At 39.9% G+C, this 23,672-nt stretch overlaps 1 protein-coding gene across 1 annotated transcript in view; it reads left to right on the top strand.

Annotated features, from left to right (window-relative positions):
• LOC134655400 (putative phosphatidate phosphatase) overlaps positions 1–23,672 on the top strand; it is a 95,342-nt gene that overhangs the window by 53,760 nt on the left and 17,910 nt on the right. Inside the window, exon 3 of the mRNA XM_063510861.1 lies at positions 9,692–9,889. Within this exon, the coding sequence (XP_063366931.1) occupies positions 9,692–9,889 (198 nt within the window). The remainder of the gene's footprint in view (positions 1–9,691; positions 9,890–23,672) is intronic.

Raw genomic sequence — 23,672 nt, 5'->3', positions numbered from 1 at the left:
GTGCTCGTGGCCGGAGACCTCAACGCTAAGTCTAGGGCGTGGGGATCTCCGGCAACGACCGCCCGTGGAGCAGAGTTGGAGGAGTGGGCGGTGTCAACTGGGCTGGTTGTTCTCAACCGAGGGTCGGTAAACACGTGCGTGCGGCAACAGGGTGGCTCAATCGTTGACGTCGCTTTCGCAAATGCTGCCCTGGCACGCCGTGTTCGAGGTTGGGAGGTGCTGGAGGATGTGGAGACTTTATCTGACCACCGATACATTCGGTTCGAGGTCTCCACTCTTCCGGCCGACCCGAATGGCTTGAATCGGCCCTTGCGAGGGGATGGCCCGCGTTGGGCGCTCAAGCGCCTGGACCGGGATATATTTATAGAGGCAGCTGTGGTAAAAGCTTGGTTATCAGTCCCTGAAGGCCCTGTTGATGTCGACGCGGAGGCGGAGAGAATGGGGAGTACTATGGTCGAGGTGTGTGACGCGGCTATGCCACGGGTCGGCCCAATTCCCCCAAGGCGTGGAGTGTACTGGTGGTCTGCGGAACTTGCGCAGCTGCGCCAGTCGTGCGTTGCTGCAAGACGCCAGTACACTCACTGCAGGAGGCGGCGGATTCGAGACGTGCCAGAGGAGGAGCGTCTATATGCTGTATACTCGGCGGCCGTTAAGCTGCTGCAGAGAGCGATCGGCAGGGCGAAGGATTTAGCCGAGGAGGAGATGCTGGAGACTCTAAATAACGATCCGTGGGGGAGGCCGTATAAAATGGTGAGGCGGAAACTTCGCCCCTGGGCACCCCCGCTGACGCAAAGTCTCCAGCCACAGCTCCTCGAGCAGGTGGTCGGTGCCCTGTTCCCGACGAGGGACGAACACATACCTCCGCCCATGACATCTCCCAGGGGGAGGGTCGCAGATGTGAGTGAGGCGCCGGAAGTAACGGAAGGTGAACTGGGGGCAGCGGTTCTACGGCTCCGAGCCAAAAACACTGCCCCCGGCCCTGACGGAGTCCCCGGCCGGGCCTGGGTTCTGGCGTTGGGCCCACTCGAGCCGCGCTTGAGGGCGCTTTTCAGCGGTTGTTTGGCGCAGGGGCGGTTTCCTCGTGTGTGGAAGTCGGGAAAACTTGTCCTTCTGCGGAAAGAGGGGCGACCGCCGGACTCGCCCTCGGCTTACAGGCCGATAGTGTTGCTGGACGAGGCCAGTAAGCTGTTGGAGCGCGTGGTGGCTGCTCGTCTCGTCCGGCACCTCGAGGGGCTGGGACCAAACCTCAGTGACCATCAGTTCGGTTTCCGTCGGGGCAGGTCCACGATCGACGCAATTGCGAGGGTGAGGGCCCTAGCGGATGAAGCAGTGACCCGGGGTGACGTGGTTTTGGCGGTGTCTCTAGACATCGCCAACGCATTCAACTCCCTGCCCTGGGCTTGTATCAGGGCGGCACTGAGGTGCCATGCCGTGCCTGAGTACCTGCGGAAGACGGTGGAGGATTACCTCACCGATAGAACCGTTAGGTACCCTGCGCGAAGTGCTTGGGAGGAGAAGGGGCTATCGTGCGGTGTTCCACAGGGGTCTGTCCTAGGACCACTCCTGTGGAACATCGGTTACGACTGGGTGTTGAGGGGGGCCAACCTGCCGGGAGTGAGCGTGACCTGTTACGCCGACGATACCCTGGTAACGGCTCGCGGCAACAGCTTCAGGGAGGCGTCAATTCGGGCCACAGCGGGAGTAGCGTCGGTCGTGACTCGGATTAGGAGGCTGGGGCTGGAGGTGGCCCTGAACAAATCAGAGGCCTTGTGTTTCCATGGGCCTCGGAAGGCCCCTCCGGCAGGTTCCAGCTTAATGGTGGGGGGAACGTCCATTGGTGTCAAGTCGACAATGCGGTACCTGGGTATAGTCCTTGACAGCCGTTGGACGTTCAAGAAACACTTTGAGGGCCTTGCTCCCAAACTAATTGGAGCGGCGTCGGCACTCAGCCGGCTTCTACCCAACGTCGGTGGGCCGAATGTGGGCTGCAGGAAACTGTACGCAGGTGTTGTGCGGTCGATGGCCCTATATGGGGCGCCCATTTGGGCATTCACCCTGACCGCCGAAAATCAGGCCCAATTGCGGAGGCCGCAGCGGGTTATGGCGGTAAGGATGGTGAGGGCATACCGCTCCGTCTCACACGAGGCAGCGTGCGTGTTGGCGGGGACTCCACCCTGGGACCTGGACGCAGCGGCACTCGCTGATGTTTATTGGCGTGTCTCTGAGGCGCGGGCCACGGGGGTCCAACCACCTCTGGAGGAGGTCAGACGGTGGAGACTTGACTCCCGTCGAGTGCTCCTCCAGAAGTGGAAAGAGCGATTGGAGGCGCCAAGTGCCGGCCACTGGACCGTCGAAGCCATCCGACCCGTTCTGGAGCGATGGATCAGAAGAAAGGGGGGGTTCCTCTCCTTCCACCTTACTCAGGTCCTCTCAGGGCATGGTTGCTTCGGGAGATACCTGTGTAGGAGGGCAGGACGGGAACCAACGATGCAATGTCACGACTGCGGCGATGCCGAAGACACGGCGCTACACACGCTGGCCATTTGCCCAGCCTGGGCGGATCAGAGGGCCGCTCTCGTGGCCGTAGTGGGGAGAGACCTTTCCTTGCCAGCAGTGGTAAAATCCATGCTTGGTGGGGAGAGTAGATGGAAGGCGGTGGCCTCCTTCTGCGAGGACGTGATGGTGCAGAAGGAGACAGCGGAGCGTGGCAGGGAGGAAGATCCGGCCTCTCAGCCAATGCGCCGCAAGCGCGTGGGGCGGCGGCGGTTGGCATACGACCGCCGGTTACCCCCATAAGGGCACTTGTGGGCGGCAGGCCCGGGGACGTCTGTCGCCTACAGAAAGGTCCCTGCGTGGGCGGGCGCGATGCGTAGCCAACGCGCCCAATGAGGTGAAGGGGTGATTTCCCCAAGGGTCGGGTCCGAGTCCGGACGGCCGCTGGCGAGGTTGCGGAAGAGTACTTCGGCGTTCCTGGGACCTCGCCTTATAGCAGCGAGGCGGCAACAGAGGGGTTTTAGTGGGTAAACCTGGGGTCTCATTAGCCCACAACAGGGAGTCCCACATAACCATCCCGGCCCGTCCCCGCGCCGGGTGGTATGCGTAAAGCATTTCCCCTCTTAAAAAAAAAAAAAAAAAAAAAAAAAAAAAAAAAAAAAAAAAAAAAAAAAAAAAAAAAAAAAAAAAAAAAAAAAAAAAAAGGTTTGTTTTAAGGCAATCCTGAAAAGTTTCACGCGTTTCTGAACCAAATGAATTATGACTAATAAAAATGCGGGCAAACAATACATTATGACTTAAAACTTTTTGGGAAACAATAGAGACCCGTTTGATAAATACCAAATTCGAGTAATATTTGATCACTATCGAGCGTTTCATTTTCCTCCTCGAATTGTGGTGTCAATCTGAACTCAACGTTATTCAAAACTACATGATTACACTATTCATAGTTAAACTACATGAACCAATTATTGCCTTTTAAGTTTCTACGGTTCTAACGAATCGATTAGAAGAAAGTGTTTATAAAAATAACACTAAGTACTTATTTTCCTCTTGGAAAGAAAACTGTCTCTACAAAAAACATTACTTACATAAAACGCTCAACTATTATGGCACCTCTACACGATGGCCCAGCGCTGCGCCAGCGCTGGGCCAGCGAAATAGCCTTGCGATGATTGGAACTCAACTACACGATGGCGACATCAGTTGTGATCTAACCGGTTTCCAAAATGGACGTGGAAGCATTATGGCTCCTCTACATGATGGCCCAGCACCGGCCACTCCAAGGGACGCATTTATGCGTTAGAGGGAGCAAGTGATATTGCTATCTCATTCTACCGCATGGCTGCGTCCCTTGGAGTGGCCGGCGCTGGCCCATCGTGTAGAGGAGCCATTAGCCGTTGCAGCAATTTATCTGGGCCATCGTATAGAGACACCATTAGAGATGCGCAGAATTCTGCAGCCGTATCTCGGTCTATTTCGTTCGTTTACTAAAACAATTAGCCCACTTTACTTTAGCCATATCATTCGCTACCTGCAGCTCATTAATCATAATCAACATTGCAGTTTGCATTCTCACATTGCATGATTCTGGCACATTTGATCACACAAAATCAGGGACAAACGAATTAAGGTTACATTCCGAATGCAACAGCATCAGATTTACTGCTGCAGCTGGAAATGAAAGATTTTACAATTTTCTTTGATCAATTTAAAGACGGACTGAACGTTCTAATCTCGAGAGCAGTGCAACAACGAGAGCAATACTTTTTATTAAGAAAATCAATAGTTTTATATCGCTCGCTTCAGCCGTAACATTGCAATAGTAACGCTGTTGTAGTCGCTATCAGAATGAGACCTTAATACATAGTATTGTGTTGCAGTCACGATCCGATTGAGACCTTAATACATCGTAGTATCCGTGTTGGAAAGAAAGCGTCTTATCGGAGCACGGTTGGTGCATCGCAAGGTATTTATAGTAAAAAGTGTAAAAACATGGGTCGTATTGCCAGTGTCGTGATGAAAGACATATATATTAACGGACTTCTGCCTGCGCCAATATGTCTGTAACGTTTGGGACTAGGACGAGAATTTACGCATATGATTGCTGTTAGGTTCATAGTAAGCTAAGCTACCAAAAATACAACTGGAGGTCTGGGGGCTGGCTTGCAATGCAACATAACGGTGTAATGTGTACAGATCAGGCCCCTATTTCACCACGGCGACAGGTGCGACAATTCGACAAATGTCACTGTTACTGACGTCACAGGCATCCATGGGCTACGGTTACCGCTTACCATCGGGCGGGCCGTATTCCTGTTTGCCACCATCATTGTATTATTTAAAAAAACTATTATATCGGCAAAAAACAGGTATTTCTCTTTCGAAGTTTATGATGATGATGATGATGACAATTGTCACACGACTTAATAGAACTTTCGGTAATCCTTGACACGAAATGAGTTCTGTGTCGGAATTTCGTGACAATTGTCGTGTTTCTTGTGACAATTTTCATTAGCTTCGCAAAATAAGTACTTATTTATTGGCGATATAATGGAGTTTTTTTAAATTAATATGTTGGTGGCTAACAAGCACACCGCCCGTCCGATGGTAAGCGGTTACCGTAGTCTATGGAGGCCTGTGACGTCAGTAACAGTGATGTCGACAAATTTTGCACCTGTCACCGTGGTGAAATAGGGGCCAGATCGCTTACAGATTCGAGAATTCCATTATTTAGTGCGGCAAGCCGAGCCGCGTGCTTTACTCAGCTGTTGGATTTTTCAGCGGTCGGTCGGCGGATCTCCCTGGAAGTCAGTATCAGCGAATGTATGATTTGGGAAATGGAGCATGTTTGAGAAGGGAGCGATACTAGCAAAAGTTAAAAATCAGACGCCACACCGCTACATTACTATAATAACCCAATGAATCTATTCGTGCTCATCACTTTTACCGGTATTCCCACCCGGCTTTTGAAAATAGTGTCAAATAGAATTACTGATGAGCTAAAGCGGTTGACAAAGTTTAGAATGCCCTAAAAAAGTGGTAACAAAACGAAGTTTTATTGGTATGGTATAATGACATCGATAATCGTATATGTCTGTGGCCGTGAACGAGTTTATGCAACTCTCTTGTTATGATTTGCATAATAATTATCAATCAATACACGCACTGTTTAATGGCCAGTCATTTGTCTTTTACTGAGATATCATCTATTATTACTTGGGAGTAATTGGTTTGAGTGATAAGGGCTCTTTACTAATTGTATATGGGTGTTATCGCATAATACTTTCTCTGTTTTCTTTTTAAGTTATCTGAAAAGTTGAATGGTACTAACTCAAGATAATCCAATGCCAAGGCTAAAAGGCATATTTTGTTTATTATAAATATCATAATAAAGTTAAAATACCTATATATATATTTTTTCTAAACCAGTAATAAAAAGTATGAAGAGTAATTAAAATTATCGCTATTGAAACTGTAATAATCTGGAGAATTTCTGAAAAATTTAGTTTCTACACAAGACTTATATTAAAACATTTTCGACATAATGACCTGAGTTTAAAAATCTGAATCGAGTCCTAAATGAGTGGAGGTGACGGTGATCCCCCGAAAGAAGAGGTCTTTACTAACACTAGTTGTAAGCCTTTACAAGTCTTTTCGTCCTTATAAATTTTCCTTTCATTGGCTCACATAGACCCAACCGGTCGTAAAGTAAAGCAATATCAAAGAAAGAGCTCAAGCAATAAACTGGATGATATAGAAAAAACAAGCCTGATGAAATTTCTCCAAGATCGGAATCAACGGTTAATACCTGGCTTGACAAGATAACACCACTGCCGTCAAAGATTGAATGATATATGGTGTAAACTGTTGGGAGAAGATTGTTGATTGAGAAGATTGAAGGTTGGGATATTAATAAATTAAACAGTAGTTGGTTCGCAAGTTTATGGTACCGCGTAAACCATTTAAAAATGCAGTGTTAACAGTGTTAACACTGTATGATATTGTAGTATCAATATCATCACTGATGATTCATCAGGGATGAAAGTCATGTGACGTGAAAGGTACCTATTGCGAATAAATGTGGGAGCAGTAGCGGATTTAGGTAAGGGGGCTAATGGGCTCATGGCCAAAGCATCTGAATCACTCCATGAAAAAAATAAGGGTGTCTGCCGAAACCTACTCTCATTGGTGTCAATTTCGGAGAGCCATATCAAAATCCTGAATCTGCCGCTGATGTCTTTTTAAGTGCAAGTTTAGTCTTCTAGTTTTTATGCTAAAAAGGGCAATTTACTTAACCATTTACGTGTGATCCCACCTTATCTTAATCGTCATTATTTTCTACAAAATCACCAACAACAACATATGTAGTGCCTACGGAACCATCAATTTACGGGGTTTCGTTGCTCGCTTTTCAATCGATTGTTATTTATTAGAGCGATGTATCGATGCGTAGCTTTGTATCGATTGCGATCGCAATGGGTGCGGAACGGGCGCCATGACAGTGGACACAGGAATTATAATTTGAGCTGCTCGACATGACAGCCATCGGTGGAATGATAATATGGAAACTGACGCTGTCATGTGTTCCATTTAACACGACATTGATGACTGTCAACATCAAGTTAGTCGAATTAAAAACACTGTCTGATAGTAATGATAGACATGGTTTGCTATTAAACGGCTCCTTACTAACCAATTCGTTTGGACTAGTGGACAATATGTATTATCTTGGAACTTCGTCAACTCAAATGGCATTTATGATTTAAAGACGTTCAATTCATAGTGACCCCTTTTGCTGTTTTCATTCAATAGGTACGTAAAACCTGTTTCCATGACTGCCTTGAAGGGAAATTCTGTGTGTTCCATAATATGCAGTTATAATTTACTCATAGCAATGTTTACAAACACAATGATTCATGACTGTGTACATTTCGCTCAGTATATTTCACCGTTGTTAACCAAATCTTGTTTACTTTTTCTATTAGCTTGGTATTAAGTCAACTCAATACATAAATTTCGACCGTTTTATGTAAAGGGACACACTTATAGATCGTTTTCGTCTTTGACTTCTTTGCTTAGGTATTAGCATTTGCTTTCTCTTGGTTATAAATTTTTCAGTTTAGATAAATTACAATTTGCACAAATCGATTTAAAAGTCATTAAAGACACTATTCTAAGTAGAGTTTTAGATACAAATAAGGCACTAAAAGCTTTTACTGCATGTATTATACAGAAATAAAATTGCTGTTATTAAAAACAGATCCTGTTACATTATACAGTTTTACTTGAATCTTAATACCTTGAATACCTATGTACATAATGATATATTATCTAGTTCACTAGAGTTAAGCCTTGTCCGCTTTGTTACCTACTAAATCTGATTCTTACCATGGTCACACACTGGCTTCAGGTTTCTATAAAAGTAATTTCACATTGAATATCGGTTGTTCTAATTCCCAACTCGGTGTCAATGAAAAACCTAATTCAGATTCGCGAATATCAATATGTGGTGCGCGTGCGACCCGACCCCGGACCGTATCAACAAGGCCACAATCTACAATTCCACTACATTATAATTTACACTGCTTACAACCAGTATCAGTCTGATCTGTGACTGCGCACAGTTGATTAGAATCTGCGGGTCAAATTATACTTGTACTTATACGAATAAGTCACAGGAAAATATTTCGCAAATAGGCTTTTGTGGTTGCGACAGCACAGGTTATTCCTCCTTCACAGAGTCGAAAACTAAAGCGAACCAGTAGACGAGCGGTCTTTATTTACGCATATTTGTTACCAATCACGAGGTAATTTTACACTGACTCTTCAAAGGACTCGATTCAACCTCGTCCGCGCAAACAAAACTCACGGCCTGCAGTTATCCTCGTTATGACATCGCTTATCTCTAGGGTCAAAGACACTATCTAGATACCCGTATCTCGATACAACATCCCGATGTTGCTGTTCTACTTTCAGGGTTTGGTTTGGGCCATGTGTCCTTACTTTACTTGTACTTACACGCGTTCCCTGAGATTTTTTTACTCTGCAATGTATTTTGTTTGTTATGTACCTACAAATTGTGTTCCTACTTTAATTCATTTCACATTTATTCGTGTAGGATTTTTTTCCTTAATGTTGTTTTTTGTCCAGAAACTTAAGTAAATATATCGAGAGAACAATCTATCAAACCGTCTGGGGCTGGTGGCGTATGAGATTTAGAACGTCCTAGACATTGCAATATATGAGACTGGTGAGTCACATATAACTTGCCGAATAAGGCTTGCTAAGTATGCGTAGATGCGTAGGCTATACCATGTGTACATTTCTTCCGACGTATGATGATAATTGATAATTTGATCATCCATATTTCTCATGGCGATTATTTTGTACGTCAAACCTTGATAGTCGTCATTTCCATTCATTGTTCAATCAACGCAATTAATATCAGCACCTTAGGTTTCTGAATGATACGAATTATGCCGCACTGCACTGTCTAGTGTTGCAGTATTTTATTTACGGAGACTGAACAGTAAATGTAGGTTATTTATAGCTTAAACGTCTCGGCTGTTGTGGGTTACGATTTGATCGCCGTCCTATTGTGGAAACAGTTCCTCATAAAGTCGTAAAACAACATAATTGGCTTTTACGACGCGAATTAAACGGGCATTAAGTAAGCTGAAGTAGTAACAGCTGGGGACAAAAGATAAAACAATTCTAAGTTAAGTAGCTCTACCAATTAAATTACAATAATTAAAGCTACATAGTAATAAAGAATGAGAAGAGAGAATGCGGAAAAGAGAGACACCAGCTGTGATAAAATATAAGTGAATACTCAAGATAATAATGAAGATATACACTGAAAATAGAAGAAGACAATAAAGAAGTGTAACAAATAATTCAAGAGTACATTAACGTTACACATAATGGAGCGACACGGTACATTGGAACTGTTTTAAAACACACACTTAGATGAGAAACATACGCTGTCGAGAGATCGTTAGATTAAAGTATGTGATCTTTATGCAAAAACAATGTTATTGCTCGCATGTTTAACACATGTTAGTCTGCAAGAGAGTGTCGCGTGCTCATTTAACTATTAAAAAAAAGTCCGTAGAAAATTTGTAGCAATTTTGAATAATTCGTTTACGATATAGTTGATATGTAATTTATGTATGACTGAATTCTTTGTCCTCAGATGTTCCTTACGGAATGGATCCACCTCCGAGACCACAAGAGTGGCCGCCCGCGGGAACTCATGGGTAGAGAGATCCCCACCTGGGTGTGGGAGGCCTACAGAGTCGTCGGAGTGTTCCTGTTTGGTTGCGCCTGTCAGCAGCTCACCACCGACGTCGCCAAGTACACCATCGGAAGGCTGCGGCCACACTTCTTCGATGTAAGTACATGTTGCTGTAAATAATCATTTTGGCGCCGGTGACAGCTCAATCGTATCATTATCAATAGGACCAAGGGATCCATATAACACATATGTGTGCAAATGTGAGTTGCAGGCATCCATAGATTTACCGGGTGTATTTTTTATGACAATTCTAGTTTTTGTAGTTCTCATTTTGTTTTCATCTCGAAGCTTTCAATGGAAAAGCCTTTTTTCGTTATTTCGGAGTAAGTTCCTTAGTAAATGATGTAACTCAGCTTTGAATATAATATATTCTAGGTTGGTCGAACACGCAATACAATACAAAAATCCCTGGCCAATAAGTATCGCCGCATGTAAAATATATTAAAGTGATAATTTTGTTGCGAGGTTTATTATTCTCTCAGCGGGAAAGGTTTTAATTAAATTGAATTTGAAACACTATGTAATGGCCACGTCAAGCATAATTAATTATGCTGATGGAACAGTAAAATGGCTATTAAAACAACTTTAATGTAATATACATATTCATGTGACGATAAAAGGCTATTTAGTAAAAATACATGTAATTGTTCAGTAACTATCATAGTTCAAACAATATTTACGCATAGATAGCTTCAATTCAATACAAGTAACTGAAGGCGTCGTAAAAAGTAAATTAGATAACATCAACTGTTATGACAAGAACAATAGAATAAATTATCATAAAACAAACCAGGCAAAATCTACAATACCGATTATAAAATATGAAGAGTGAATGACGTGAAAACATTTGCATTGGCGAAACATAGCGTCTCTGATATGATAACATTGAACGTGGAAAGACATACGTGAATATTTCCACGTACACCTTCTGTTGGAAAATTATTCCATGCTATCTCTTTATGGCCATCTCAGCAATAAAGCGTTAAAGAGTTCTGTTAAAATTAATTTTTGTATTAAGCAGAAACGTCTGCGTCGTGTTTTTAAGTACCTATTGAAGAGTTCTGTTGCAGCAATACACACAAAACTAATACAATAATACAATACAAATCCTCTTTATTGCACAACCTCAGAATAAAATGTACATGGAAATACAAATAATACACGAAGACAGAGGACATGAACTAAACTTTGTGTCTTTTTGAAAAGCGGAGGTATAGCGAAACGTGTGCTATTTAGGTTTGACTAACGAAACGAGTAACAAAAGCATGTGGGTTTTACGGTTTTAGCAGTTTATTGTGGACAACTATTGGCTACTGAACCGCTTGCGCATACGCGTTTGTATTGTCTAAGTATGTAGGTATGCTTATTTCTTAAATAGCCCATTAGCTCAAATGATCTGGTTTTTAATATTCTATTAGCCTTTCTTGTTAAAGTAAATGTCAAATAATGTATTTAGCTCCCTCCCTGATTTATTTATGTTATAATAAAATAGTTAAGCTTGTTTTATAGTTATTTTTATGAGCGCGTTCGCGGTTCGTTCCGCACGCACCGTCTAACCTAACACTAAACAGCCAACTAGATCGAAATATCTTACATTTTTATAATATAATGAACAACATAAGAAGTTTCCAATTAGTTTTATTTATAGCCGCTTTTACATTGAATTACCCTTTATTAGTACATTTAATATAATATTCAGGTAAAATTAATGTTCAATAACTTTTTGCTAAACCGAAGATTAATGATAACAATTTAGACAGACATATCACTATTAAGAATGTTAAAAAACTACACTACACCACCGGTTCTTACAGTTGTCATCAAATGGATATTAGCGACGGCCAAAATGCCCCAATATATGTACATATTGGAACACATCATTAATTGTATGGTAACAAAGGTGTGTTACGATAGATTTGGACACATTGGCCGTCACTATCTATTTGATACAGTGTACAGAAAACCGTGAGTCCTGAGGGGCCCGTTTCTCAAAAGCTTGTAACTTCTAATACAACCGAATGTCACTTTTTAACAGCTTTTGTTAAAAAGGGACTTCCACTTGTATTAAAAGTTACAATCTTTTGAGAGACGGGTCCTTGGCCTAAGAGACTCGGCGAGATTTACCTTATGCTAGAGTCTGTGCGGAAAGAGAATAGTTGAGGAATGTATGGGGCCCAATACAATCCACGACTCTTCTCTTTCCGCACAGACTCTACTAGTTTAAACGACTTTTATGACCTCCACCTTTACACATAATTGAATCCACTTGACTCGACCTATCTAGATTGTTGCGTCATACCCGGATAGATGAATATCTATGTGCAGTATTTTTGCATAATTTTTCCAAAATTTCAGTAGCAGCATAGCTACTTCACTTGCTTTTATTTTGCTTTTTAATTCGTATCTGGTTTCATATTCTGTGAATCTTAGATAAAACATTGATTCGGGGGAAACAAAATTAAACAGCCATGTATGTATTTTACTCGGAACTTTGTTGTTGCTATAATCCGTTCCACATTCCTAGAATTGTACGCACCAGTTTGATTATAGACGATAAGATTGATTAAGCACGGGATTTACCTAATAATAAAGAACCCGAATTATTCGCGCTACATTTATAAATAAAATACCCATAATTTTAGGCCAGCTGACTACGTAGGAACCATATGCCTTAATCTAGCCCTTTTATTTAATCGCATTACATTATAACAGATACAGATAAATCATTAAACTAACTCCAGAGAAATATTCCACTTCATCGCTTCGTCGTTCAGATTTTTCTAGCCCTTGACGGCCCCGACCCTAGGGCAGACCAAAAAAGCGATGGATCGATGTCGTGAAAGCAGATATTAGCGTAGCGTAAACGGGCTCACACGAAAGGACGCCCAGGATCGCGCAAATTACACGTATCTCATACATGTTAATTTTAAAACCGTAGTCAATATAGTAATATCGTTACATATTAGTTGCCCCCTCCTTCGTGTAAAACACTATATAAGAGTTTAAAATTGGCAAACCAATTTCAGGCATGGAATACCTACTGCCAGTCAAGGATGCGAGTCCGTTAATCCTGCAAAGCGCTATATTTACGCGGACTATGCTCAGGTCTTAAGTGACGTTTTAGCGTCTGGGTGGTTCGTCTCGGCATCTCTGTTTGATGGCGACTAGGGCTTCCAATACCGGGATCCCGGTATTTCGGGATCCCGGGATCCCGTCTTTTTAAACGCATTTTTCAATACCGGTATTTTTAAAGGCAATACCGGGATCCCGGTATTTTAAAAAATGAGGGAAATGCGCAGTATAAACCCTTTAAATCCATTATATTCGACTGTATCAAAAAGATTACTAAACGTCAGACGCATCTAGAGTTAGACCAAGAAAAGTCTTGCACTGCGTACTGCGTATGCTATCAAAATCGTTGCAGACTTTACTTGGTCTAACTCTAACTGGTCTCTAGCCCGCATTTTATTATTGAAACAAGATCGTTGCCTAATGCGTCAGATAAATATTTGGTGGTTGGTGGTGGATGAATCCTGAAGTTATGTGAGTGATGAATATGATGATAGTGACATTAACATTAACATAACTAGTTCTTATAATTTTATCAAAAAATAAAACGAAAGAGCAAGGATAACTGTAATAATGGCAAACCAATTTTGAAGGAAATTTGAAAAAATGTTGTCTGGTTGGTTAAGTTGGACTACAAATGTGACTGGTGAGGTGAAGTCAACAAATTGGATAAAATGATTGCCAACCTGGAGTATGAAATAAAATTATTGCAGATGGCGGCATTGATTGTTTATTGTTGTAATAGCTTTTAGGACATATCTGGTATTCCAGTGAGCCTTTTTAATTCCCCTTTTTAATAAAACTATATATTTTTAAGCGATTCATATCCAATACCGGGATCCCGGTATTGATGAAGACAGTTTCGGTATTAATACCGGTATTGTGAGAAGTCCGGTATTTGGAAGCCCTAATGGCGACGCACGGACTAATATTTCAGACGCGATCGCTGCGATTTCACTTGAATGTCTTTTTCTTGCTTGATTCGTGTTCTCGTCTTTATTTCAGGTTTTGATGGCAAGTTTAACAACATGTCGTCACCATTCACTGATACGCCTTTCTTCAAAAAAGAAAAAATCAATTCGACCATATTTTTTTCTTCATCAATGCTTTATCTTCTATTCTTAAAAGATAAGTTCAAATTCTAACTTGTGAAAGAGCCCTTAACTTTGACTAGCATTTCACTCCAAATTTTAGACATCTAGCTGTCATCTCTCTTGCCTACAAAGCTTCTCAAAAACTTGAAATCTCGGAAAACTTGTGGGTTAATGTTGTACTACAAATCAAGATTCGATTTGTATAATCTTGTATTTACTGTATATTTACATCGTTCTCGATCCCAGAGAAATTGAGATGTGAACGTAACTTTCAATTCCCAAGTCTCGTAACTTTTAATGTAAGACGAATCTTGTTGAAATGAATAAAATCTATTGGTGATGTAACCCCACATTGGCAGATTGCCTAAAAAACTATAAGGCATTTTACAAATTTAGCGCAAGAATATAGTATGGTCGTATGGTTCTTTATAATTAGAAAAATCAATCTTGTCGTTTATAATCTAGACTCGTGCGTACAATTCTAGAAATAAATATAGAATTATTTAAAGCGGTTTAGCAACGACAAAGTTCAATAAACTACATACTGGACGGTTTTTTTTGTAAGATTCAAGAATATAAAAAAAAAACAAGTACTACTTAAAACAAAACAAAAGCAAGGTTCTTTATTAGCTAGCGGCATACATTCAGATGTGGCTGTCTGATGTATCTACGGACAGATCTCCGACATACATATACATTTATGTTCTTAGTTCCCGCTATACATGATGCTGATTTGTACGACAGACACATTTTCCAGACATATCTATTATCAGGCACACCCGTAGAGAATCAATCTAGTCGTTTACAATCGTACGTGCGTACACGCAGTAAAGAGGTGCAGCCGGTATAAATAATGCACGGCGATGCGCTTCGCCGCCCCGCGTCTTGTAATTTGACTTATTGGTCCAACGGCGGTAAACCATATGCTTTAACGTTTTTATTTCTGTCCTAACTAGCCTTAGGTGTTTTATTGTATTTTAATGTTGAGCAAAAGAGCGGTTTAATTTTGAACACAACATTTGTTTTGTAACTTTTGCTGCTGGGTACCCATTGTCAGTGTTGTAGTGTGGTAGTATGGTTTACGCTTTTTGTTCCGTCCTAACGTTTATTTTTAACAGCATGCATGCTTTTGCAGATCATTTCGATGCTTTCGCGACGTATTTTCCAACAACGAGGCACTTCAAACAACACTAAACTGTTTAACGTTTTTATTTCGATTCTAAGTAGTCCTCTTAGCTCGTCGTTTAATTTTAATATTAGGCATTTGTTTCAACATTGTTTGCGAAGCGAAAGAAGTATTCAAACTGTTCTTACGCTCGAAACTCTTGTTGCTAGACGGCTTGCAGCACGAAAATATATGGTACAACGTTTTTATGTGCTTTATTTAATTTTTCCTTTTATATTTACCTTAATTTTTTCGATCAAGTACATGTGCAAGACATTATAAGCCCCAATTCAATACAAGCCACATGGCTTAACGTTTTTATTTCCATTTTAACTACCCGTAGGTGTTGTAGTGCCGTTTTATTTTATCCATCGCGATGACGCAAATGTTCGCGTGGGTTATTTTTTGCAACAATTAGAAGGTTTTTTGGAGCGTGATGTCAGAAATATAATGTGTATAAAATGATAACAGAAATAATCTGTAGAGCATGTGTATTTTTCTATTCATTAAGAGTACCATATTACCTAAGATCTATCAAAATATCCACTCTATTAAGGCATTGAAAATATCGTAACGCTAACCGTATGCTGGTATTAATAGTTTGTTGACTATTTGTGGAGAACAAGATATATTTGTGGAGAATGTATTCTGTCAAAATCTCAAATGCATTCTCTTAAGTGTAGGTAACATGAGCATGAGACAATAGTTTTAAAAATAGCGTTTAGGGATTTACTAATTTAGAAGGATGAGCCATAACAAAACGGTAAGTTAACTCCAGTCTGACCCCTTGACGTTTTTATTTAAATTGCTGCTCATTACCTTGCACAAGTTGCACAACTATATTTGGTTTATGTAAATGATCGTTTGAGTGATGTTACCGAAGGGGAATCATAGTCATTCAAATCGAGTTTAATTTTTAACGGACCAGTATAAATCCGATTTATGTTTACGCATAAACATAACGGATCTTGAGATCATTTTATATTGGTCCCTGAGATCTTGACTCGCTTACTCTCGCACATCCAGTAGCAATCAATATACTCGTACGACCAGGCAAGCAGTTGAAATCGGTTCATTCAAACAAAGGTGTGTTCAAACCACAGCACGCTTGGCTAGCGACCCGCGACGATGCATTCTGCTATCCCCATGCCCTTGACTCTTTTATACAACGGTCTCATATGGTTCATATAAAATCCCTTCATTCACACAACTGTCACCGCGATGAGAAACTTTATTGATATCGTTATCATTATTATTTTTCGTATCTGTCACGTACTGGCCATCTTTGTTTAAAACCCGTCCAAGCGTAGCTTATTTGCTTTTAAAACGCTTCATAAACACAAGTACTTGAATCAGCATTGTCATCTTCACCAACACTCTGGAACTGGATACGTTGAATATGTTCATTCGTTTGTGTTTCGAAAGCTCTCTCAAGTGTATTTGCGTGACAATGAATATATTTTGGAATTAGTCTTGTCATGATCTTTTGGGTGTTATTTATGTCGAGCGAATGAGTTGCGGGATAAGCACGGTAAGCAATTTCTTTTGTAATTTACTTATGATTGACTTTTGCATTGTTCAAAATATAATGTCGTGAAGTTCTTTATCTTTACAAATTGCGGTAATGACTGACAAGGTTATTCATCTTCGTCAAACAGTTCCCTTTATTAAGTATTGCTTATTTGATGTAGGTAATCTTTTTCAAGTATAATATTTTTATTCATATTATACGCTCCACCTATCTTTTAAATTTAAATTCTTGATCAAGTGATTTTTAGAGACTAATGGCGTTATTCATAAACGGCTGCTAACTTAATCAGTTGATGAACGTCGTTTGTCCCTATCTGTTGTTATGCCATAAAGAGGGACAAACGACGATCATCAACTGATTAAGTTAGCAGCCGTTTATGAATAACGCCATAAGTTCTCAATCCCACTGCACATTTGCGTGTTTCAACCGGCAAAACAATGATTCACATTGATTCATGAATTGGCCTAAATAGACGATAAATTTAGACCAAATATTTGACAAAAGTTTATAATATATGTATGTATTTATACTTTCTTACTTTATATAACTTTCTTCCGAGTCTAATATTCTCATTCTCCTTCGCAATTTCGCCTGACCTCTTCCAGTCGCCATTTTTGCACCACTTCGACCGGATACGATCAACTGTCTCAACTCGTTTTATTTCAGCTTTAGCCCGACCGGCTACGTCTTGTAAGTGATTTGGTCCCTCGTTGTCTTGTCTCGTATTATTACTGACTTATTTTCGGATGACTGTTACAAATTATTTGACGTTGAAATGTTAATAATGTCCAAGTTCGTTTGTTTCTTTTGGAGTGATGATTAGTGACTGGCGTTAGGATATTTTAAGAAGATCATACATTAAAAAATAAAGTGATCATGTTTCGTGTTCTTGTTTATTTGCACGGTACGGCACGTGCTATTTTTATGTTATATTTAATTTATTTTGTTATGAAGATTGTCATGTTTTGTCGATGGTGTTCTCTCCAGTCTTTTTTCTCAATACAACATTCTTTACTTTCTACTTTATCTTCCTTTGTACCTTAAATCTTATCCTCGATTTTATGTTATCAAATGACCTGTCGTATTTCGATTTCTAAAATTATATCCAACCTAACATGTATTTTTATATTGAGACGATTTTTTTCGATATCATCCTCGTCCATTTTGTAATCGCTCTTGAACCCCGGGTTATCTTTTTCTTGTAGCAATTTTTATACGACGTTTATAGCGTTAACAAGGCAAGGGTCACTTAACGAGCAGAGATAACACCATTAAACATATGATGGTCAAGCAAGACAGAGATACTATCTTATCTCGGGCTTGTATGTTTTTGCGTATGGCCTGATTTGTTTTATCACTGTCGTGGTCGTTTTTAGTGTTTTTATTGCGATAATTGACATCTATCTACCATCTTAGGGTCGGACCAAGCAAACTATGCAGAAACATTGCAACTACACAGTCGGTACAAACGAACTGAACTGAATGACTATTCAAAAAAAAAACAATGTAATAGTACTTACATTGCAGTGCCAAATTTGACCGAAATGTGTTAAAACAGAACTTACCAACATAAAATATGCACATAACCTTAATTATCAGAATAGAATTTTGCTCCTTTCCTTTCTATACATATATTTAGTAACGTAGGTAAACTTGTGTCTTTAATACTGGAATAAAATAACGTGTATCTTTATAGCCCTTACGAAATACTACGCTTATGGTAATTTAATCAAATACATTCATTATTAAAATGTATTTCCTGCCTAATAACAATAAATCAAATACCCCAATTTAAAACATGTCTTAATCACGGTAACATGAAATTTCTCAATCAACAGAACATACAATTATCCAAATAAAACAAGAACTAAGTGGTTCCAGTTTGTTTTCAAAACTAAAAGGATGTACAATTCAAAATCGGATAGCGTTTTTGTTACATGTAACATTTTTCTCTGGAGCGTCGATGTTTCGAAAATGCTTGTATGAAGAGAGGTCATCGACACAGGGATTTATTGCGTTTGCGCATTAGCGGCCTGTTTGAAACGACCAATTAGCGCTATCGGCTTGGTGACGATTGGAACGAGCGCATGGCACGGCGGACGCTGTCTAAAACCGTCGGCGGTAGCGGATAGCTATTTTATTATAACAGTTATAATTCTATCTGGTTGACCTCACAGTGTCAAACAGATATATTATACAGTTGGTACATGGAACCTTGTATTTGTAGCTAAAATGCAATCGGGATTAATTTTGACTTGGCCTTCTGTGAACATGATAGCTGGGACAAGTTCACATCATTGATATCATTATCAATCAATCATAATCACAGGCGAATATATTGTTAATACCTACTAACAAATTGTTACACCATTCGTCTTTGATTGTGATAATTGAGTACAAATTAAGTGTACCAAGTTATCACTCTTATCGAATAAATATCTAAACCATTACATTATTTCACCCATACATGTTGAACTTTCCGTCATCGCGTTGCTAACCGAACTGAGATGCTGTCAAGTCAATCTGCTGCCGTGCCGAGGGGTGAGGTAAATTCATTCAGGGCGCGATGGAGCTTGTCCGTTCTGTGTGATATGATAATAAAAAAATATTTTTATGGGTTTTTTACAGAAATTTCACTCACGTTTCACATAAAAAAATACATTGTTAAAAATTGTGTAATGTGAACCCTTGGAACGCGAGTCAGACTCGCACTTGGCCGGTTTTTTTAATATTTAAAATATCTTTTGCGCTTATAACTTGTCCCAAACAGGTCCCAAACCATTAAACTGATATGTATGTTTGTTTTGAAATGAAATTGGATTGAACGAAGGAAGACAGAACTAAATAACGTATCAATAGTGATTTCTTATTCTGTCACGTGTCATATTATTTTTATTTTAGATGTTCAGATTATTTAGGTAATGAATTTTTTAGCGGCATCTATGTAACTTTGAAGATGGTGTAGGTACTGTAGGTAATTAAATAAACCTCATGAATGTTTTTAGAGTTTAAATTGCAATTTCAAACACGTAGGTTTTATACTCTTTTATTTAGGTACTTGTTGGAGCTTTTGAAATATATTCAAACGACGACGATAAACGAAGCGAAAACATTTTTTTTCGAAGACTGAATCATGTTTCTTAATTGTACTTCCAAATATGATCTCGCGAATATTTTGTCGACCCCTGTCCTAGCGTATCGACTCGAGTTAAGGGTGTGGAAGTGGAAGCCTTTGAAAAATTGCCCCCACCCAGGGTTTTGGGTTCGAAACTATAACCAAATCGAAGTCTTCACGTCTTTACGGACTTATAAAACTCAAGTCGTTACAGTGTGGATAAAGTGACCATATATATTGATTCACAAGTTGCACAAGTCGAATAAATAGAAGTATAATAGAACGTGGCATTAACGGGGTGTTATTTTTAGAGGATCAATAAGGTAGGTATTATAGATCTGTGCTTCGACAATGTTTGTTTTGCTACCTGACGGATTCTCAGTCACCTTTGTCTGAATGAAACGCGATGCGATTTGTAAATTGGACTCAAAATCCATTGAAAATCCATCAGAAAATAGGACATATGTTTGAAGTGCCGTATGTGGGAAATATATAGTCTGTGCGGAAAGAGAAGAGTCGCGGAATGTATTGGGCCCCATACATTCCACGACTCTTCTCTTTCCGCACATAATATCCCCCCTTAGCCTATTAAAATGCAAATGTCTACAAATTTCTGTGTAATGCTTATTGCTTACCTTACAAACTGAAATGTTTCATTGTCTTGGAATATTATTTGACTGAATGAATCTTTTGAAGCAATTGCCCCATAGTCATAAAATTATTTAGTGTCGTTAACTAAGCGTTAACTTTAAAGCAATTTAATTTTTATTGCTAGCAACATCTAATTTTAACCATTATTTTGTTATGTTTTATAAACAGAACAACAGTAGGTTACTTTTTATGCTTATGCTATTAATGTATATTGCAATTGTAAAAGTTTGCAAAAACGACTACTGTTTTTGCTGCTTTTTTAATGGCTATATTGTTTGTTACTTGTTTTACTATTCTTTTTAAACCAGCAACCGAAAGAAAACTTTTATTAAAATTCCCAAGTTTCTGTAGTAAGTACACTTCTGTTTGTTTTATAATGCTATTACCGTCTTTAACAGATATTAATGGCCTTATAAACAAGTGGGCTCGTTTATTTTGGCACCGTAATTTCTTTCAGGTAGTAAAACTTATACGTTGAGAAGCGCTGGTGGCCTAGCGGTAAGAGCGTGCGACTTGCAATCCGGAGGTCGCGGGTTCGAACCCCGGCTCGTACCAATGAGTTTTTCGGAACTTATGTACGAAATATCATTTGATATTTACCAGTCGCTTTTCGGTGAAGGAAAACATCGTGAGGAAACCGGACGAATCCCAATACGGGCCTAGTTTACCCTATGGGTTGGAAGGTCAGATGGCAGTCGCTTTCGTAAAAACTAGTGCCCACGCCAATTACTGGGATTAGTTACCAAGCGGACCCCAGGCTCCCATGTGCCGTGGCCAAAATGCCGGGACAACGCGAGGAAGAAGAAGAAGAAGTAAAACTTATACGTCAGCTCTTACGGAGAGACGTATGGACATTTAGATTTTGATGACTGTTGGATATGCGAATTCTGCCAATGATTTTATTTTATTTACTTACTTACCTATTTATAGTTTGAAACACCATCCATCCCAATCATTTAGGTATACAACATTAACTATAACAATGCAACCCATTATAACGCATTTTACACTATATTTACGACCTCCCTAATAAATACGCGTGACAACATTTCCCTCATTCAATTTATAGCATCCCATTCTCCACCACGCACAATCAATTACACACCATCCATAGAAACGCCATCGTTCTCTTTCACACTTATTTCAATTTCGACAGTTGCCCCAACTAAATGTTCCATATTAATTAATACTTATGACGCATCACCGTTGCCCCAAGTCACTGTAATACGCTGAGTTGTGTTTATCCACCCCTCTATATCACCATGGCCTGTGGCGTCCATTGTATCTTGATCTTTAACATCTTTATTAAATCTTCGACCATTGCATGAATAAAGGATCTTTGTTATCTGGTTTAAGTTAACAATCACGTGTCCACATGAATGACTGCCGTCCGTCGTTTCGCCTTTTGTTACGAAAGTGTCGGAAGGTACGGGATTATCAGCTTCAAGGTTGAAAACGTATTTTTTGTCGTTATTATAAATCTAATCGATGTTTCGAATTTGTTCATCTATGAAATGATCATGTTTATTTAAGGATTTATAAGATTCCCACGCATATAATGCCACTGCACGTGTACATATATTATTAGATGCAAAAGCCGTGTTCAAGCCCTATAATTGTGTTCTACACTTCTTTTGTATCCGTGGACAGAATGCCTCGCGGTTCAATAGGTATCGTCAAGTGCAGTTAAAACAAAAAGTGAACCCACAGCTGGGCCTTTTGATTGAGAGATTGCTGGGTTTGGTTTCACTTTATTAAAAGCAATTGATCGTGATTACAGACTCTACAAGGAAGTCAAACAGAACGTGATCGGTCGGTGGTAACTGATGAAATAATTGACTTTCTTTTTAAGTGTTACTTACTATATTCTTACCCACTCAATCTAAATTGGTGTTGTAAGTTCAAAAATTCTACTTTATCTTAAATGTAGGACTTTAAATAAAACTATTAAAGCGGATTATATCCCGACGTTTCGAGAACCCTTTACGGCGTTCGTGGTCAACGGGTGTAGGACTGTAGGTGCACATCAGTGTCTCAAAATTTTTGTAAAGTTTTACGACACTTTTTTCCAACAGTGTAAATTTTGGAGGATTCTAAGCATATGATTCTGTTTTCTAAACGATTAAGACTGAGATTTCTAATGTACTTTGGAATTAAATGTTATTGACAAGATTCTGTAAGAACTAGGTAGGTACATGACTAAATGAATGTGTTAAATGCTTGACGTTTACTCGCTATTTCTGGTGCCTAAATCCCCGTTTTATGTATGGCATCTCTCTTAATCATAAGAAAATAAGTCGATTCATATGAATAAAATGCTTTCATCTTTCCCATCGCACCATTTCTTTCCAACCTCATCACTTAATAATGAGCATAGATTTACAGCTGTCCAGCCAATAGTGTTAAATGTCGTTAGTCGACACCGCCACTCTAATTGACTGTGACAGGCCTACTGCCGCTATTACCCCTGTTGACAAAGCAGCGCGACGCAAACATTACTGTTTGGATTGTTCACTTACTAATAACCCCACATATCCTTATCAAATGGTGAATGAAAATCCACTTTAGCGGTATAAATTTAGAGCACGTTTTAGAAAGTAGCACGCTGGGTGGATAATCCTTTTGGAAAGAACTTGCGGTTTCAATTGCATTTGTAAGGAATTTCAGAAAGGTGCTACTTTGTTGTGAATTGGACGGCTATAGTATGTTTGTGGATTGAGCTTAACAACTTGTGTGGCAATTGGAGTAATAACAAGATATTTTCCATCTTTCTTCAAGCCGGTTTTGTCAATGTTACGTTACGTCCGTTAAATTCTCATTTTTATAGATTGTTTTACAATTTTCTATAGGATGACTGGGATCATCGTCGTATTTGGGCTTTTTCTAAAATAAATATCGAAAACCCGATTCTTTCAAATCTGGACGTTCTTGGGCTCATTCTACTCAGAATCGACAGCACTCTCCATCCTACCATTAAAAAAAGATGTCCCAAAATGTCCATTTCATTACGTCACGTTTTTAGTATGAGAAAAATTTTCACTTGTATGTAACGTGACGTAGTGGAATGTACAATTTTCATACAAAATTTTGGGACATCTTTTTTTAATGGTAGGATGGAGAGTGCTTTCGATTCTGAGTAGAATGAGCCCAAGAACGTCCAGATTTGAAAGAATCGGGTTTTCGATATTTATTTTAGAAAAAGCCCATTTAATGCCGGCTACGGCTACTCACACACTTCACACACATGCCACATG

The sequence above is a fragment of the Cydia amplana genome, chromosome 16, assembly GCF_948474715.1.
Source record: "Cydia amplana chromosome 16, ilCydAmpl1.1, whole genome shotgun sequence".
NCBI lineage: Eukaryota > Metazoa > Arthropoda > Insecta > Lepidoptera > Tortricidae > Cydia > Cydia amplana.
The sequence above is the reverse complement of the archived record's forward strand: the minus strand, read 5'-3'. Positions and strand labels throughout refer to the sequence as shown.